Genomic DNA, 19,428 nt, shown 5'->3' with positions numbered 1-19,428 from the left:
GCGAAAGAATCGACTCACAAACATTCACTCACCTGAACATTTCACTAAGTGGGGTCCTGAAAGCAGGGGACGACATAATCTGTGAAAATACAAAAACAAATTGGAGAGAACAAGACCTGCTAACAGTTTGTATATCGAATACATTGACTAGACGCTGATGGACAACAGTCTTTATATTTACTTGTTTTGATCAAAATAATTTCTAGGGACAATTCAGTAGTCGCTGGATGTTGGTAGGGATATGTCACTAAATTATACACCCTTGATACCCCATGGCTCCTTTGGGGACAATAAAATCCATCTAGTCTACCTGTTCTACCACTTCACCATCCTTTAACTACAATACTACAATAAAACCACTTTATTAACTAAACACAATGCTGAGTTTCTTCACATTGTAAAGGGGCTGAACATACGGATCTAATTTGGTGGGCAATGTACTATGTGTTCTTGTATTCTCAGCATGACTCAGCATTTACTCCTGAAGTCTGTGCTCTCTGCACTATAACGTTATGTACAGACTTTCTAACAGATAACGGGTTTTAGCAGATTGCAATGCAACATTTTTATTTTCAGTCTCAATCTACTGAGCCAGTCTAATCAATCACAACTGTGGGTTAATTGTTAGTTGTGATGTGGTTGTTGGTCTGAAGACACACTTGAGAGGAAGCTTGATCATGAAGTGAAGAAGACAAGAGAGGAAACATGTTCCAAAAAGTGTGTTTACACAAATTAGACACATACAGGCTGTTTGTGACATAAACAGGTTTCTAGTCTTTCCATTTAACCAGCAGGCAGCCCGTATGGATGTAGTGGGGGTGGGGCCCCACCAGCAACACATCCCATGATGCAATGTCATGGCAGTATTTAAGGAGGTGGCTCTCTTTCCCACACTACTGCATCCTGACCATTCACTGATTCATTAGGGTATTGTTACCTGGAGAGGCTTTTTACCAGGCATTTTAACTCAGAGAATTAAATCACGGTACAATCAACCCTTGGTATATTTATATTATTGTAAACACTGTTCCACTGCTTTTGTTTTTGACCATATCTCTGTTTTTCCAGGATTTGGAGTATGATTTTAAGGCTCATCACTTCTGAAAAGTCTTCTATGGAAAAACAAGGAAATCAATTTATAGCTGGGACAAAATTCAGTCAGAGGGACACCTTTAGAGAATCTTGATCTCTGATCTTTCTGTCCTAAACTGCACCATTAAAGGTAAGAATTAATCATCTTTCAGACTTAAAAAAGCGATGAGAATGTGTTATTTGAATTTGCAGGGCATTTTAGCTGTTGTGAGCCCTGTCTTTGTGTGCAAATAATGCACTGAACAGCTGCCATCTATTTAGCATCACTAAAGCCTCGACTTTACTACGTCTCTGTTGCTCAATGGGGATGTTAAATGAGCCACCCATCAGCTGGAAGCAATTCTACATAAAATACATGAATTTTTAGATGGAATGTGTTTTGGGGTCTATCTTTTTCAGATTTTCGAGGAGCTTTGTGTCCTGTCCACATTAACAAGGCACCCATCAATACTTACATTGATCAAAATAATTCTGGAAAATGGTTGGATTTGGACCCGCAGACGTGCCTCCATCAGCAGCTGTGAAGTTTATAGGAGCAGGAACTGCAGCCTGTATCGCTGACCTGCTCACCTTTCCCCTGGACACAGCCAAAGTGCGGCTGCAGGTAAACATGTGCTATATTGAATATTAAAGTTAACTTCCCATCATCACATCATATTATGACATTGCATGGGTACCCACTGTATGTAAAGTATAGTTATTGATAAACTTAAAGAATATATAGTGTCCATTATTTTATACGTTACTAAGTGCATATAAACCAGAAGAACCTGAAGTCCCCCATGCTTTCTTATCTTCACCTATCTTTGCCTTTTGTCCTGGACAGATCCAAGGAGAGGCCAGAGCTTCAGCAACTACAGGGAGAGAGCCTGTAGTGAAGTATCGTGGAGTGTTTGGCACCATCACCACCATGGTGCGTACAGAGGGGCCCAGGAGCCTTTACAATGGACTGGTGGCAGGACTACAGAGACAGATGAGCTTTGCCTCTGTCCGCATTGGTCTGTATGACTCTGTAAAACAGTTCTACACTAAAGGCTCTGATCGTGAGTATCTATGAATGCATTCTAATTATTTATCTAGTTCAGGGAGTCCTGCACCAATCAGGCCTGACATCTTCCTCCTCTCTGGGTCAGATGTTGGTATTGGCAGTCGGCTGCTTGCAGGAAGTACCACTGGTGCCATGGCGGTTGCTTTTGCTCAGCCTACAGATGTGGTGAAAGTCCGCTTCCAGGCACAGATCAGGTCTCCTGGGCATGCCAGACGATACTGTAGCACCGTTGATGCTTACAAGTCCATTGCTAAGGAAGAAGGCATTCGTGGTCTGTGGAAAGGTAGCTTGAGAGGATTATTTAGTAGCAAAAAATACCCTTTGATTTCTTATGATTGTTTTTTTTTTTTTTTACTTTTACATTACTCTGTCATGCAGGTACAGCTCCGAACATTGCGCGAAATGCAATTGTTAACTGCACAGAACTGGTGACATATGATTTCATCAAGGATACACTTGTGAAGTCCACTCCCCTGACAGGTAAAAACATGGCTGCAATGTTACATGACATTCAGAGGCACAATGTAGGTGTTTTTCTCCTTTGGATCAGTAACTTTCAGCTTTAACTCCACAGATAATCTGCCCTGCCACTTTGTATCAGCCTTTGGTGCCGGGTTATGCACAACAGTGATTGCCTCTCCAGTTGATGTGGTCAAGACAAGATATATGAACGCTGCTCTTGGCAAATACAGCAGTGTCCTCAATTGTGCCTCTGCCATGATGACCAAAGAGGGCCCCCTTGCCTTTTATAAGGGGTAAGCATTGACTGCACAGGCAATTTTGAATGGATTGATAACGATACAAATCAAACATTTATAGACCAGGGGGAGGAGAGCAATGGCTGTACATGACTGAATTGCAATCAAAGATGTTTTTTATGTTTTTTCTCTTGAGGTTCATGCCATCTTTCTTACGCCTGGGCTCCTGGAATGTGGTGATGTTTGTAACATATGAGCAGCTGAAACGGGCCATGATGACAGCAAATCACAACTACACAACTACACTTTAACCATTGTTGTCTGTCAGAAGGCTGATGCTGTAACACAGTGGTTCTTTACCTTCTGTCCCCCTTGTGGATATTTCAACTCGAAGTAAAGATATACAAATTGTGTTGGTACCGCTCTCTCTCATGACAGAAATGTAACCGCAGTAATCATTAGTCATAGGATAGCAAGACATGTATTAAAATGTGATCAATATTTAAAGGCCAGAGCTTGTTTGATCAGTTGCTTCCTCTCAGCGGAAAGCGTCTCGGGAAACTTGATGTCAAAGGTAATGATGAGGTTTCCTCTCTGGGAAGGATCCTGGGACAGCGGCATTCCCTCTCCAGTCACCACTTTTTTGTACGCAGGGCTGATGTGTCATGACAAACAAATCAGAGACAGTAAAATGGTAGTTGATTTAGGTGAAACCCAAAACATATCACTTTAGAAATTAGCCTGTTTCAGTGTAAAGTTATTATAAAGTACTTGATTTTATGTGATAGTCTCTCCCTGTTAGGGTCTTAATGCTTTATAATATATACAAAATACAGTATTATACATGAATGTTATTTAGTATTCCACTTTGGCCCCAGTATAGGGCAACACTTACTGCACAATGTCATTGATGGGAATAGTGAGTAGCCTGCCATCTAGTGTCTCCACATCCACAGAGAACCCGGTCAAGGCCTGTTGGAAAGGTTAAGTGTTTATTCTACTTTAACAAAAAGAAAACCTATTATTCTGGTTCTTTAAACATGACTCACCATCTCCAGAGAGACTTGGGCCTTGTAAATGAGGTCATTATGTTGCCTTATGAACAGAGGATGACTCTTCTGTTGCACTATGAACACAATATCTGCAGGGATGCTGCTTGGTCCCTAAAGATAAAATACAGCAGGGTGAGTACCGTGTAGTCAGGTTCTTTCCCTAAAAGTAATACATTGTTAACTAACTGTGCAAAGCTTGTTAAAGTAATAACTTTTGTGCATATACTTTGTTTTTGACCAAAACTGACCAAATCACATCAAACAAAGAGGTAAAGGTGATGATGAACGATTATGTCCCGTGTTACTGTGTTTTATTTATTATTTTATAAGCATGTGTGACCACCTTGAAAGAGATCTGTTGATGCCACCTGCTGGTGGCCATGCAGCAGATCCAGTGGAAAGTATAACAATTCACAATTGAATGATTAAATGCACTTTCCCAAAAATATTCTTCACTTAACCCGTCCATATTAAACCACTACGTTCAATAATCTCTATCAAAACTGTCAAGTGCTGCATTCTAAGGTGAACAGCTTGAGCAAGCTTCCAATTTCATAAATATCACATCAAAAACATACCAACATAACACATAATTTACAATATGACTTGTAGAATCATTATGTAAAGACAATAATGAAGACAATAACACATTATATATTTTGTGCTTCTCATACAAAATCGTACATACTTCCCTCTAAAGCTTATAGCACACTAAGAGCAGTTCCACAAGCTAAAACTCAGACCACCATAACATTCACATTGGCAATGAAATGAGGGAACAGTGGAGACTATGACCAAAGTCATACCTTGTTGTGAACCAAAATAACTCATCCTAATCTCAATTTAAACAATTTATCCTAACCTTCACCAATCTGGGGAAACCATTATGAATCATATCTTTCTGATGCAGTATTTGGTCAGTAGAAGAACAAATACAACAACATCAGATCAAATCCCCTTTACAATTTTCATCCAAAGAAGGTTAAAACCAAGGGCAACTGGATGTGTTTGAAGAAACCTGAATACGTTTTGCCTCTCCTCTATCGGTGGAGTCACGTGAGGCCAAGTCTGAACGACGTTGGCACTGTCACATGAGGCCAAACGTGAGTGTTTGTTCACTCTCCTGGGAAGAGATGAAAAGGACAGCATTGTAGGTGGGGAATAGGTAGTGTCATAGCCCTCCTGCTCTGTTGCAATGTTCTTTCTATTCTGGTGTAAACAGCCTCTTTCACGCCTCTTACGAACCATCTGTCCTCCCCGTCCAAAATATGTACATTGTTGTCGTTGAAAGAGTGTCCATTGTCCTTCAGATGTAGGTAAACTGCTGAAACTAGACCTGAGGAGTCCTTCTGTGTTGAGCCATGCGTTTGTGTAGTTGTTTAGTTTCCCCAATTTACAGGTATGTCCATTCCTCCCTGCTTTGGACAGCATACACTAGATTGCTTTTCTTGTGGACCAGTATCTGTCTTGTGTTCTTGGGTTAACACAGGGATGTGTTGTTTGTTAAAGATCCTCCTGAGTTTCTCTGATACTTTGGACATGTATGAAATCACGATGTTGTTTCATTTAGTCTTCTTTTCCTTTTCATCCATTTTGTTCCTGTTCTTCCTGGAACTTGCAGTTGTTTTCACAAAGGTCCAATTTGGATATTCACACGCTTTAAGTGTTTATGCTCATTCTCTTGAACTTGCTAGGTTAATTGGTGTCTCTAAAATTGCCCTTAGGTGTGAATGTGAGTGTGAGTGGTTGTCTGTCTATGTGTGGCCCTGCGATGGACTGGCGACCTGTCCAGAGTGTACCCCGCCTTTCGCCCATTGTCAGCTTGGATAGGCTCCAGCACCCTGTGACCCTGTACACAGGATAAGCGGTTGACGATGGATGGATAACTTTGATCTTTGGGGTTAAAGGGATAAAAATTGTACCAACTGATGAGTTCACTCTCCAGTCGTTACACAGACATCAGACAGGGTGAGTTATTTGTGACCATTATTCTCTTACCTGATCTCCCTCTTTTGGGAAAGTTATTTTTGTGCCTTCTTTCCACCCAGGCTTCACGTCTATAGTCAGGATCTTGTCTTTGATACTGGATGTGTATCCGTCCTCATTCATAACCTGTTGCATAAGACATGAATGTAAAAATGAAAAAATATATTTCATTCAGTGTGTCTGTTTGGACCTTGTTGTAATTGTTTTGTTAGATCTAGATCTAGGAGACACGAGTGTCCATGAGGACTTCTCAGTCTAATCTTATGGATGATTGAATGATTAAAGCGCTCCAAAGATGTGGGATGAGAAAAGTCGGTTGCTTTTACCCTGCGAGATATCTTAATCTTTTTTGTGCATCCGTGGAAGAGATCATCCAGGGACAAATTAAGGTCTCTCTCTATGTGAGGATCTTGTGTCTTCACCACTCCTGGCTGCAGGCCACCTAACTGAAGTGGTATATCATTTGTATAGAAGTCTAGCAAAAAAAAAATATATAGTTAATGTAGCCCAATTAGTATGAAATTTGAATAAGCACAATCGCTGTTTGGTCTGTTTTTCTCACCTGCAAACGGGTTGTTGCCTCCAAAAAACTGTCTGAATGTTTTGTCCGGATTCCCATGGTACACATATTTTGATGACCAAGCCCCACTGCTGCCAAGCTCAGCTGGGATACCAGATTTCAGACCCTCCTGGCCAAACTTGTCATAGGTTGCCTTTTTTCGAGCTGTCACAAAGAACATAGATATATTGTTACAGACACACACTACCAGTCTCCATATATGTTACTGATAATACTGAAAAGGGTCAAATACGGGTATTTTGGTAAAAGGTGGATCATTTTATGAATACAAGCAGATGATGATTTTAAATAAAATGTGTTTAATGTGCTTTTATTATCCAGATTTTGGTCAGATAGTGTTTATCACTTGTTAATTGCCATTATTTAGTAATAGTTTCCTCTCAATTGTCAGTAGTACAAACATGTCATAGCCTTCTTAAATATAACGTTTAGTAGCCTAATGCTTAAAAATGAGTTCATCTACAGACATATAAGAGCAGAAAAGTCCGTTTTTGCCATTAGAGATAAACAAGCTGAAAATAAAATATAAGAACTGTATGATTATTCCCACATGTATTTAATTTGATTATTGGTATTATTTCGACTGTGTCTCTTCTACTTTAGTTGTATGTAACCTTGTTGAGTTTCATGCGCCCCTGTGAGGACTGATCCCATTATTATAACATAGGCCTATAGTAGCCTAATGATTGGCTGTAGTAGCCTAATACTAATCCAGCTTTCAAGGTAAAACAAATGTCAGCCTCCCTGTTGTTGCAACTTACGGTCGCTCAGAACATCGTAGGCTTCACCCAGCTGACTGAATCTCTCCGTACTGCCAGTTTCTCTGTTGCTGCTCGGGTGAAACTTCAATGCAAGACGTCGATATCTAGATAAAAGAGGGAAAATAACAATAATCACATTACGCCAGATATAAAACGTGTGTGAGTGTCACTTAATGGTAGTTTAGCTTACGCCTTTTTTATATCTGCGTCTGTTGCATTTCTGTTTATTTCCAGGGTCTCGTAGTAATCGCTACCCATTATGAATTTATAGTTAAGTGATTAAAATAAAATAAAAATCAAAGAAAGCTGCAGTGTATCTGCCTGTAAAGTCTTTCTTTAAGTAACAAAGCTTTGTGAAACACAGAGCAGCGCTTGTTTAGCTTGGTCTCCAGGGTAACAGCTGCTTTGTGGACTCTCGCGGGACTTGCAAAAATAGCTGAACCAATCGTGCACGGATCCAGCATGGACGGGACCTGCACACCTGCAATGACCTCTGGATTGCACTAACCTTTACGAAAGGTGCTATTCAAATAACGTTTTTTTGATTGCTGTACGTGTGCATTTTCCTTTTTGAGTGACTACCAATGGTCATTGCCGCATTTATGATGTCTGCTGTGGGGTCCACACACACGCACACACACGCACACACACCTCCTGCCCTCTGCGCATTTTGTAGGCTACTTCCATGTCATTTGAGCATGCACAATTCCATTTTGTTTAAGATTATGCACCCTGTAAGCTAAATACAAACCAGAAAAATTACAGACATTTTTGACAATCATGCAGAACCCAACTTATAATGTATTGTACCTTAATGTTGATAATAATTCCTATTAAAAAGGGCAACTAATCAAAATATGTTAACATAACATGTTAATGTGACATGCAGCAAATCTGGACCTGGAACAGTTGCCCACTTCAGTCCCGCCTTGCTACAAGTGCACACAGGTGGCTATGAATGCCCTACTATCACTCCCAATAAAACAACTTCCCATAGTCACATGTGCCACTCCAGACTCCATTTAAGCATAAATAATAGCTGGACACTATGCAGGTATGCCTGGTGTAAATATCTGCAGTGAAATAAGCCCATTAGTCCAGGTCTATCATACAGCACCAGCAGGACAGATTACTAGGCTGATTAATGTTAGTTAACGTGTAGATAATAGTTGCTGGTAGTGTTGTTCTGTTAAACGGAATTATGAAAAATAGCATGCAGATAACTGAATTCAACTCTTACAGCAGTCAATGACACATTGATGACTTCCAGAAGCAGTGACAAGTGTATTTTTATTCTTTCATTTAAAACCATTCCAGACAGAAACGTTAAGGACTACTATGCTATACAAGTCAGACTCTCCTCAATATGCACACACAAACATTGCATGGTTTTATCAGTTTGATCAAATTGCCATTTAAAAAGGTGACAGAGCGAACAGCAGACACTCTCTACTGATTCTGTTAAAGGTGGTCCAGATGGATGCATATTTTATTAGCGAGGACTCATACCAAAAAGTGAAGATATTAACAGCCATAAAAAAAGATGAATCCAATAGAAATAAATATTACAAGAAGTCATTGTGGATTAAATACACATGTAGAATAATCACTAACAAAAAATCAATGCCAAAAAATAAAAACAAGCAAAAGAAAACAAAGTATTGCGTGTTTATAAAACATCATACCAAACTTAACTAGATAAACCCAAAAGTCAAGGAAGCCCTCTATAATTAAACGCCAAAAGGCATATGTCTCCATATCTGGTTTATGGTGGGTTTTATGATTATGACTCTTAATATGAGAAAATCCTCCTCAAACACTATCATCAAAGAAATAAGTTTTAATCTATGACTGCTGTAGTCTTCAGGAAAAAAAAATAAAAAATTAAATATAGATCTAAATAAAAAGGTAATAGAAAATGGAATCCAAGGTAAAAATAACGCGTCTCAAGGAACAAGTGTGGGAAGAGAGGAAGGACGGTAATGTGGGTAGGTGGAAGTGTGCAGCAGTAGTGTTGCTCTTGTAGTATGTGTCGTGTGTTAGTCTGAGACGCTCTGGTGTGTGTGACTGTGTGTCGGCTTGTCATATCACGCTGGTACATGTTGGGAGAGCTGACTCTGCTGGTAGAGGCACCACAAAGCGCACACTCAGTTTAAACTAGGTTCACGGTTCCAACGGCAAATGTGTCGACATTGAGATGTCCCCGCTGATTTGCAACTTTGCAAACCGTTTCCATACATTATTTCCAATCAGTTGTAAAAGAGAACAGTTTGTTGTTTACACAACTCATGAATGAATCCTTGCCAGTCAATTGCAACAACACACGTTATGTTAACTGACGAATGCATAAAACATCCACATTGTGCTTATGAAACTTAAAGCAATGTTTAACATTTTTTAAAGAATATTGTCACTCCTATACACATACCTTGATTTTGTCTTGTAAACACACATTTTCTTTCATTCAATTTGGTTCAAAAACTCATCTTTTAGACACAAACTACAGCAATATGACTTATTAGTGTCCTGCTGCCATCTTTGTCTGTTTGAAATCACAAAAACAGCTGTAAATACCATTTCAACGTATGTGTGTTAGAGTGCAAATATTACTTTCAGAGCATCCAGATGACAGAGTAGGGGTTCCACAATGGCGAGGATAACGGATTTAGTGTTCTCTTTCAGGCTGGGGAACAGAGACAGGTGCAGTGAGGGGTACAGATACGGAAAAACCCAGTAAGAGAAATATTTAGCAGTGAAATAGGCTGGCATTAGCAGGAACAGCCTCCGTCATTGACGGGTTGCTCTGGTGGCTTCTCCAGCTTTATGTCAATCACTGAAGAGTTTAGGAGTTAAGGAAAGTCACAGAACGGGAAAAATTCAAGTCTGAAATGAACATGAGAGGTTGTTTGAACTTAACAAACCCGTCAACTTAAGTTATCAGAGATAACATTGCTGTACATGTGTAGAAAATTGTTTCACTTTTTTTTTTTTTTCTACTGCAGGACGGGACAGGGGTTTCCAAATTTAATCCAGTTTTATATAAACCAAACAGCCATTGTGAGAGCTCAGTTATATGTCAAATCCTCCAAACTGCATTTCAAAAGAAATTCTGTTGAGAAACATCATATTTTAAAGGGATAGTCTCATTAGTACAAAACTCTTCACAGTATTAAATACATGTACAAACTGAACAATTGAACCAGTGAGAAGTGGCCTATGTAGCAGGAGCTGTTTGAGAAGTTTCTATGGATGTTTTGAAATGTTTTAACCATGATTGTAACACCATTATTTCAATCCAAATCAGTAGTCACGAATAAGAGTATTTCTTTAAGATTATACGCAGTAAAATAGTCAGTAAATTGGAGCACATTATGAGCCATCACTGGTGTAACAAATCTATAGAGACACATGGGTTAAAAAAAACTAGCTGTCACAGTGCTCAACTACATTTTCGTCCTGGTATGGAATATCCATATGACACGCAATAAGAGAAGAGTCATGTCAGGCACAAACACTGACATGTATACAAAAGGATACTGTCCTCTCTACTCTTGTCCTGTGTGGTATCCATGCCAGGCAGGGCGGCTGCCACGCGACGGAAAAGCTGCAGGGAAAAGAGAACCAGATGCATTCTGTCAGACAAGGAAATATACATGTATGACACACAAGATGAAATCAAGATGGCGTGCCGTGTATAGTCCCTTAACATGATTTAACATAAGGTTCACTTGAAGCTCGCACAGAGGAAGACACCCACCAGAGCTTTTCCTAATTTGATTCGAAACTTGAGCAGCATGTGTGAGCTGCAAGACCGTATTTCTGCACTGCAGAGGTGGCTTGGAAGGAGGGTGTAACTTTGCCTTACTGAGATTTACATTGATAGAGGGTGATTTTAAGCTATTGATTGATTCAAATGAATTTTAAAAAGGGACAGTGTTGAATTTATGAAGCTCAACATGCCCAACCCCCCCACTAAACAGCATCACACAGAAGTAGACTTGGTACACATGCAGATTTAGCAACAAAAATACTGTCACTGTGCTAGTTAATGGAGTGGAGAGTACTGGTTTGCAAACCCTGACCCACCTCTAGTGTTGTTTGATCAAGGGATAGCCAATACAAATCATTACTTCTAGCAGGTGGGACAGAGCTTGAAAAACAAATCCACACTCCTCACTTTCGACCAGAGGAAGCCAGTGTTTAAAAGCACACCTTTATGCACGCATGCGTGTGTGAAGTAGAAGCCAGTCACAAGAGAGCATGAGCACTATGGACACACACACAAAAGGTGCACACGCTCTACCTGTTTGACATTGTAGCCTGTCTTTGCACTTGTTTCAATAAACAGAACATTCATCTCTTTCGCTCTCTGTTCTCCCTCTTCTGTGGTTATCTGTCTGTGATGAGCCACCACGCGCAACACACACACACACATCGCCACATACACGGACAAGAAGACAAGGGAGGAAAAATACAGACTGTGATTATGTTGGAGTGGATAAACAAGCCGTGCCCCTTCCTGCTGCTACTGCCACCTTTGCTTGAGACCAGATAGACGTCTAGTAGACCTTCACACTGCTCATTGTGTTAGCTGAGCTCCACAAAAGGGACAGAAGGCTTTAAATTTGGACAGAAAATTAACAATGGCTGGTTTAAAGCTGGTAAATGTACAAGTTGCCTATTTTAGAAGGTCTAAATGAATCAAGAATGACTCTTTAAGATCTTAAAATCCAACTCCCCCACACCTCTAAACTCTGATTTTGGCAGGAGACCTTTGGTGGAGCCCAGGCGGCAGCATCCACAGCAGGGCTACAGAGCACGACTCACACACAGTCTTACCTGCTTTACGTTGTAGCCTGCTTTCGCACTAGTCTCAATAAACATTACATTTAGTTCTTTGGCTTTCCGCTCGCCCTCCTCAATAGATACTTGCCTGCGGTAGACAACGGGGCGGGGGGTTAAGAGATGTACAGCCAAAGACAATGCACAACTTACTTCATTAAGCAGGTGGATAAAGTACACATTAACAGATTAAATATTATCAAACATCACAGTTGACAACTATCAATTTATTTATGAGCTAGATCTGTTAAAAATTAAATAATCAATATCTTCAAATAAGACAGGCTGAAACAAAGAGGGTCAAAGTCAATCACAGCTTAGACATATACAAAGGGCAGTGTAAACTGCTCTGATCAAACGTTGCCCCAGAACGGGCAACGGAACTCCGTATTGACAGGCCAGCAGCAATCAATCAATGACTTCATTAGTATGCTCCTAATGGAGGGAGCCCACCCACACAGGAAGAGGGAGGAACAGATTACCTTTTGTCCGCAAGGTCTGTCTTATTTCCCACCAACATGATAATGACATCACTTCCTCTCTCTGTTCTCACATCGTCAATCCATTTTGTGGTTTGCTGGAAAGAGTTGACGTCTGAAAGAGAGTCAAGAGAGAAACAGGGAGCAGAGCATCAGTATTCAGGACATGAAAAGCCTCGGCTGTGAAAACGGACAGGTTTGTGACAGGACGACAGTAAGGAGGCAGAACTACAATTTGTACACATCCTGACCAAGTCTGATGTTTACATATGGAAATAACAGATTTTTAAAATGAAAAAGAAAGAAATTATGCAATAAATAGTATTTGCTGTATTCAAATTTAAATTAGGGATGCACCAAATGTTCGGCCACCAAAATTAATAGGCCGAAAATAGCAAACAAAGCACTTGCGGTGTTCGGCCTAATGCGTCGAAAGACGGAATAAATCCTTACCGAACAACTATGTTGACATGTCGGCAGAGTGGAAGCATTTTAAGTAGGGCTGCACAATATGTTGCCGGAGCATCATCATCACAATGTGCTCTTACGCAACAGTCACATTGCAGAACAGTGCAATATCAACTCAACCACCTCAACTTTTTTGCTGCTTGATACAAAAGGAAAACTTGGACAGTTCTCATTTCAAGTTTGTCAGATGTAACATCATTTACCCCGATTTAATAGTTCTTGGATACACAGTTTGTAACTAGTGAGTGACGAGCAGGCTCTGCATGCACAGTGAACTAGCAATCCCAATATTATTCTCGATCAGTTGATCAATTCCTTTAGGATGCTCAATTATTTACAAATAGAGCAACTGAAGTAATCTGGTGAAACTTCCTGTATTTATGTCATATCGCGATATATATTGCAGAAAAGAACAATACTGCAATGTTAGTTTTTTTCAATATCGTGCAGCCCTAATTTTAAGTGTCCGAGAAAGACAAAAATCGCTGTTCGCATACGCTGTTCTGCAAAATTGTCTCCTAGCACATCCACACCATCTATGACTGACTTCTTAGAAAAGGCACCAAACGGTCTGACCCACTTTGAGTGTTTCTGTCACTTGTTTCTGAGAAGGCGATTAAGCTAGCCGCACCTAAATTTGGAGCGCACACGTATTCAGGCCTTTATGGTAAATCCACTGTAACGGCCCAGAGCGAGCTGACAGGCAGGTTAGCGACTTTATCTTGTCATTTTCTCTCTTTACAAAGACGTATTATGTATGAGAGTCCCACCTGAAGAGAGGCTATAAAGTCTTCATGTTACACGATGCGAGAACCACATACAACATTATTTATCAAATTGGGTTGGACTTGATGAATTTAGTGTGAGGATACGCATGTGACAACGTCCGGTTTTCAAAACAAGGTGTCTATACAGCATGGAAATAAGAATAATTGAATTATATTCACAGAAAGTATAAAACATATTACATGTGCACGTTAAAAGTAAATGGACACATGTTATACTTTACTGGACCCTCTTGGGCCTCGGACCCCCCACCATAATCTCTCCAAATCCTGTGGGGAAAACTGAGTAAAAAGCAGCACATTTTGACTATTTAATTTATGCAATGGTAAAAAAAAAAGGCAAAATAAATGGAAAATGTGAATGTACTTGTTCAGTGTTCGGTTTTCGACAAATTTCTTCATTATATTCAGTTTCAGCGTCGGCCAAGAATTTTCATTTCGGTGCATCCCGAATTTAAATAACAGACAGTGTTTTATAAGAACATCTGTGTGCCCAGGTAATCCACCTACTTGTAATGTCATACACTACAACGGCAGCAGCAGAGTCTCTGATGTAACTCGGGATAAGGCTACGAAACCGCTCTTGCCCTGCTGTATCCCACAACTGCAACCTGATCTGCAGGACAGACAAGGGAAGGGGACGGGAGGAGGAATAAAAAAAAAAAAAAAAAGAAAAGAAGAAGAGGAAAAAACAAATCCCAGAAGAGATAAAAAAATAAATAAAAGATAAAACCAAGGTCAGAAATGAGGTAAGTTATGGCGACAAAAAATTGAAAGAAAACTAAATAAATTCAGACGAATGAGAAAAGACAGAGAGCGTAGTGCATGCAGGCAGTGAATGACCAACAGAGAGAGCAAGCCTTCTGGGCCTGGAGAAAAAAATAATCACCCTTCACTTGTCATCAACCTTCCTCCCTTGATCAAGTAAGGTGTTTAATTTCAAAACAGGAATGAAGATAATAAATGGAGGGGTAGGAGAGAGAGGAAGAAAACTTGTTTTGAGGGGGGAAACAAACAAAGAAAGGAAGGAAGGACGGTCCAGGGGGCACGGCATCTAGCGCACACACTTGAAAGGCAGCGCAAATGCTGTGCGCGCTTGTTAGAGAGAACAAATTAATTCTTTAAGAAAAAGAAAAAGTTATGTCAGCAGTCAGTATCTGAGTGCCCCTTGATATTATTTGCACCAAATCCTTACAGTCACTAAGAGAATTACCCCAAGCTGGACAAAGACAACCAACAATCAAGGACTGAAAATAAAAACCAAACAAAGAATAAAACTTACTGTTCTGTCTTCAAGATACATGGTTTTCGACAGGAAATCTATTCCTATTGTGGCCTGAAAATGGGTAATAAGCAGTTAAATATGCATAACCATATTCTTTATTCATTTGATTTTAGAATAATATGAACATTAATTATTAAAGGTGATTAAATGACGTAGGGTCGTTTGTCTCACTTGGTAAGTGTTGTCGAAGCTGTCATACATGAACCTGGTGATCAGCGAAGTCTTTCCCACTGAAAAACAAACAAACAATAAAGTACTGATTCATTTCAGTTTGTACGTTAAATAGTTCAAAATGCCCTTTACAATTCATCAGAACCCAAGGGGACGTCTTCACGTTGATTTATTTATCAGACCAAAACCACTCAGTTTATAATGATATAAAACATTAAAAGCAGCATTCTGACATTTGAAAGGCTGGAAACAGTGGCTGCTGCAGTGATAAACAACTAATTAATTTTCTGTTGATTGACTAACCAGTTAATCAACTAATACGTTCTCATTTCAGTTTCAAACATAAACAATATTGTAAGCTAAATACAACCCCTGACCGATAATAGCCGCACAACTGCCATTGCGTCACATCATAATGCAATGTGTAAATTTATTCAAATCCAAAGTAGCCTGTGTGACCTTCTCTTCTACCATCATTTACTCTTAAATAGGTCTGCCTGATGTGTAACTTTGCTGGCAATAAGAAATATTAGCATATAACATAAAAGCATAGAAAGATATATGGAGTAAGAAGATAAGAAAACATATAGGAAGCAAAATTAAGTGCCAGCATCAAAGTGCTGTACAGAACATGAGCCACAGATGACGAACCCTTATAATGGACTGAAGTCATGCAACTCCTGCACCCCTCTGAAAGTTATTGTCCATTAAAGGGTGTGGTGCACAAGTATTTGAGGTGAAGTTGGAAGGTTGAGGAATGTTGAGAGACAAGTAAGGCTGGGAACCAGGCTCCCCATTTATTTCCCTTCTAATAACTGACCAACTTTGAGGATTTCTGGTGCTCCATATCTACGCTGAAAAACTTTTGATTTACCACACTCTTCCACATTTACTGAAAACAGAAACTGTAAAATGACTCATATCATTCAACTTTGCTGATGTTAACTTGTAAAACAGAACTTTTAGCACATCACTACAGAGAGAGCCACTTGTAGGCTGCTTCAAAGACCCAGACAGTGCTCCTAAGGCCCCATCCACACTACTGCGTCTTCGGATTAAAACGGAGATTTTTTGCTACGTTTGCACCTCCCGTCCAGACTACAACGATGAAAAGGAAGACCTAAAACGGAGAAGTTTGGAAACGCTGCCGAGGGCGTTTTAGTAAAGACGGGCCAAAACGGAGGACTTTAGAAACGATGACGCAGCTGCTTACGCTCAGCTCTCTGATTGGGTCTTGCAAAGCAGAAACACAATGCTGCTGACCGGGTTTTTGACATCATATTTTTATTAAAATATTGTGTACCGTGCAATAACACTCATCTGCCTACACTTGTACTGTGCATGTCGCCGTTTACTTTGCAACAACTCCCAGTCTGTTTTTTGCCGCCACACTCCCGTGTTACATTCAGTAACAGTCCCAGCTCGTTATTGATCCATGCAACAACAACAAAAAAGAACTGGTCTGATGCTTAGTCTGTATTTATTTATTCTTTCGCCAGATCTTCTGTAACTATGGAATAGACCATCTGCTTCGTGTTTACACTGGAACGCGCATGCCCAGTGCACCTGAACGGGTCCTAGCTGTGCGTTTTCAGACGTTTTAATGTAGAGGGAGATCAACTCCAAAACGCAGCGGAAACGCTTCTGTGGACGGAGAGCGTATTCTTTTTGATTCTCCGTTTTAGTTAGACTCAGTTACGTGATCATTTACACTGTGCATCAAAGCTGCTGGTAACAATTTTACAAGGACCCACAACTGATCACAGACTGTGTGACAAACACAAAGTCTGTCTGTCTTATCTTGATGGGAGTGGAGAGTCAAATTACAGGGCACAATGCCTGCACAAAATAATTACTGGCAAAGGAGAAATTGGCACCTTTTCTACACTACCATATCCTGTTTCCAAAACTACCAATGCACCAATCAGATCAGCATCTGTGCTGATACTGAGCTCATTAAGCAGATTGTGCAACAGTTTATATCCATTCACTGAGTCACAGCAGGCAGCTAAATGCTTTTAGGACCACAGCAGTACCAGGTGTTATGTCGAATTTTGCATTACTGCCGAGAATTGCATGCACCTCCAAATACTGCTTTTAAACAGTATAATATCCTTTATGGGGTTCATCAATGATGATAATTGATTCGATATAGGCCCATATATTTTATGAAGGTTTAGAGTCGTTAATATTTTAATACACTTAGAAGTAGCATTACTTGAGATTCAGCAAAAAGATGTGGTGATGACTGTTTTTCATCAATGTGCACAAATAAATGTCTGAAATGGACCAGAAGAGGTGGATGCATAGTTCGGCAAAACAGATGATGTAGGCTACCTGCCGAGATTTGCATCCACCTCTTTTACTCAGCATAAATAAGCGTTATTTCCCGCGGGGTGCAGGCAATTCTCGGCAGGCATGCATAAAAATAATCCAATGAGTTTGTTGCAGTGGCGTCCACCAATTTTAAACTCTGTTTTAAAAAGTATTAGTATCATATTAGTACTCACTTAGTACCAACCAATACCTAAATTTGAGGACTCGGCATTGGGAGAGAAAACGTTGGATATGTGCATTTAAATTTTATACAAAGCCCAAAATTCAGTTCACACTGTGCGCTTTGTGTTGGCATGCTAAACACACACAGGTGTGGAAACTGTAACGTGACTGTTTTAGACTCTATAATGAACGCCCCCACAGATTTACCTATGAAAACAGATACACGATTGTTAACTTATCAGGGAGAAAATGAATTGCACTTGCACAATTGCCAGCGTGGACAAGCAGTGAGTAACACGGTACGGTGTCGCAATGCAACCACTTGGCTAAGTTTAACGTTACGCAGCTACGGTTAGCTAGCTAACTGGCCAACGTTAGTCACCCGATCAAACTACTCTTATCATCTCCCGCAGAGACACAATTCAGATCCTACAACGCACCAATTTTTAACGTTAACGTCAGACTTTACTCACCACTCTGTTCCCCGAGAAAGACCAATTTAAATTTCCTTAAAGGGTTCCCGAAGTCTCCGGCCGCCGACATGACTGTCTCAAACAAACCTTGACGTTACTTTTCGGGAGCTCCACAGCTAGCCAGCTAATGCTAGCTACCAAGCTGTTGTCAGGTATCAAAGGTCCGGGATCCGTAATGTTTTACCGGTTTGTCAACCCTCTACGCAGGCCACTTGGTGAGGTGTGGTGCCCTTTATTCACTCCTTTAAGCTTCCAGAGACTTTTTGATAACTCGCTAACTACTGCGGCCAAGTTAGCATTACTGTCAGTTCTCTGACATGTCTGGACCAGCTAGCCTCTCTGGGCTACTCTTCTTCTTCTTCATCCAAGAAGTTGACGTTGTTTGGCCATACTGTTATGCTGCCCTCTACTGTTGGAGAATTAACACATCATGATTAAAAAAAACAAAACATGTAGCCCTGTATTACAGCAACGCACTGCAGACTATAACATGAATAAACACGGGTTGAATGATATAGCACCTTAATTTCATCAGCCGGACGTTTAGTGTACAAACAGAAAGCTACAGGCAAAACCAAAAGAAGAAGCCTGTGATCGAAGCTTGTTGTATCATTGTATGTCCTCAAGGTGGAGTTCTCACCTCACCGCTACTGGAAGCTTGTATTAGCGTACTACTAATAATGTGTAATACTTTTTGCGATACATTGTTTTTCTATATTTAATTCATGAAAACCATACAAAACACAACTTTACCATCATCCTTTTGCAAATACACAATGTGCCTAAGACATGGGAACATGTCCCAGGATAGGAAGAAAAGGCAAAGAACTAGTTTTACAGAGACTAGAGGGAAAGTACAGAGACAACTCCATTCCGCATAAAAGTAAAAACAAAAGCATACAAGTATACATAAAGCACACAGACGACACAATACCTACATATAAACATACACACACAACATACAAAGGAACATAGACATGACATAAGGGGCTAAACATCTCAGCCTAAATTGAGAGGACCAGAGGCTTGAGCTTTTAGCATATCTTTCAAAGATTCAGAGGAATTCTGATTCAGCAATACCATGCCATGTGTTTATGTTTGTGTAATACTATAACCCCTGTATAATATTAGACAGAAATGCTTAAGTTTTTACATGACAATATTAAGCCACCTTGTTGGTGTTGAAACACATCTCTTTTTGTTCAGAGA

At 40.1% G+C, this 19,428-nt stretch overlaps 3 protein-coding genes across 4 annotated transcripts; 1 reads left to right on the top strand and 2 right to left on the bottom strand.

The window, feature by feature from the left end:
• Positions 1 to 916: 916 nt before the first annotated feature.
• On the top strand, positions 917 to 4,182 carry ucp2 (uncoupling protein 2). The gene is made up of 8 exons (XM_046040657.1): positions 917 to 985; positions 1,069 to 1,222; positions 1,492 to 1,696; positions 1,919 to 2,135; positions 2,226 to 2,423; positions 2,519 to 2,620; positions 2,715 to 2,895; positions 3,035 to 4,182. Exons 3-8 carry the CDS (start codon positions 1,571 to 1,573, stop codon positions 3,147 to 3,149), a joined length of 939 nt encoding a protein of 312 aa, XP_045896613.1. The 5' UTR covers positions 917 to 985; positions 1,069 to 1,222; positions 1,492 to 1,570; the 3' UTR covers positions 3,150 to 4,182.
• dnajb13 (DnaJ heat shock protein family (Hsp40) member B13) lies at positions 3,297 to 7,623 on the bottom strand. The gene is made up of 8 exons (XM_046040656.1): positions 7,408 to 7,623; positions 7,218 to 7,321; positions 6,439 to 6,600; positions 6,203 to 6,351; positions 5,889 to 6,002; positions 3,888 to 4,001; positions 3,734 to 3,810; positions 3,297 to 3,493 (listed from the first exon to the last, which is right to left on the bottom strand). Exons 1-8 carry the CDS (start codon positions 7,473 to 7,475, stop codon positions 3,334 to 3,336), a joined length of 948 nt encoding a protein of 315 aa, XP_045896612.1. The 5' UTR covers positions 7,476 to 7,623; the 3' UTR covers positions 3,297 to 3,333.
• Positions 7,624 to 8,490: 867 nt separating this feature from the next.
• On the bottom strand, positions 8,491 to 18,585 carry LOC123963372 (ras-related protein Rab-6A). Of its 2 annotated transcripts, none has more exons than XM_046040183.1 (8): positions 18,220 to 18,585; positions 15,248 to 15,306; positions 15,074 to 15,127; positions 14,302 to 14,407; positions 12,542 to 12,653; positions 11,521 to 11,614; positions 10,755 to 10,821; positions 8,491 to 10,050 (listed from the first exon to the last, which is right to left on the bottom strand). In XM_046040183.1, exons 1-8 carry the CDS (start codon positions 18,287 to 18,289, stop codon positions 9,986 to 9,988), a joined length of 627 nt encoding a protein of 208 aa, XP_045896139.1. In that variant the 5' UTR covers positions 18,290 to 18,585; the 3' UTR covers positions 8,491 to 9,985. The 2 variants fall into 2 exon arrangements, with proteins under 2 accessions (XP_045896139.1, XP_045896138.1); XM_046040182.1 differs by lacking the exon at positions 11,521 to 11,614 and adding an exon at positions 12,057 to 12,150 and having other exon boundaries at positions 18,220 to 18,581.
• Between the last annotated feature and the right edge of the window lie 843 nt (positions 18,586 to 19,428).

Source organism: Micropterus dolomieu, linkage group LG23 (assembly GCF_021292245.1).
Source record: "Micropterus dolomieu isolate WLL.071019.BEF.003 ecotype Adirondacks linkage group LG23, ASM2129224v1, whole genome shotgun sequence".
Classification (NCBI taxonomy): domain Eukaryota; kingdom Metazoa; phylum Chordata; class Actinopteri; order Centrarchiformes; family Centrarchidae; genus Micropterus; species Micropterus dolomieu.
Note: the sequence above shows the minus strand (reverse complement) of the source record. Positions and strands in the feature narration are given on the sequence as shown.

What these genes read in the sequence shown, in the direction of transcription:
- ucp2 (XM_046040657.1), top strand. Translation starts at nt 1,571, where the DNA reads ATGGTTGGATTTGGACCCGCAGACGTGCCTCCATCAGCAGCTGTGAAG. An exon ending in CTACACTAAAGGCTCTGATC is followed by an intron (nt 2,136 to 2,225) that starts GTGAGTATCTAT and finishes TCTCTGGGTCAG; the next exon opens with ATGTTGGTATTGGCAGTCGG. An exon ending in GAAGTCCACTCCCCTGACAG is followed by an intron (nt 2,621 to 2,714) that starts GTAAAAACATGG and finishes TTAACTCCACAG; the next exon opens with ATAATCTGCCCTGCCACTTT.
- dnajb13 (XM_046040656.1), bottom strand. Translation starts at nt 7,475, where the DNA reads ATGGGTAGCGATTACTACGAGACCCTGGAAATAAACAGAAATGCAACA. An exon ending in TCCCAAAAGAGGGAGATCAG is followed by an intron (nt 4,002 to 5,888) that starts GTAAGAGAATAA and finishes TTTTATCTTTAG; the next exon opens with GGACCAAGCAGCATCCCTGC. An exon ending in CCCATCAATGACATTGTGCA is followed by an intron (nt 3,494 to 3,733) that starts GTAAGTGTTGCC and finishes ATGACACATCAG; the next exon opens with CCCTGCGTACAAAAAAGTGG.
- LOC123963372 (XM_046040183.1), bottom strand. Translation starts at nt 18,289, where the DNA reads ATGTCGGCGGCCGGAGACTTCGGGAACCCTTTAAGGAAATTTAAATTG. An exon ending in TGTAGTGTATGACATTACAA is followed by an intron (nt 12,654 to 14,301) that starts GTAGGTGGATTA and finishes ACTCTCTTTCAG; the next exon opens with ACGTCAACTCTTTCCAGCAA. An exon ending in ACAGACCTTGCGGACAAAAG is followed by an intron (nt 11,615 to 12,541) that starts GTAATCTGTTCC and finishes GGCTCATCACAG; the next exon opens with ACAGATAACCACAGAAGAGG.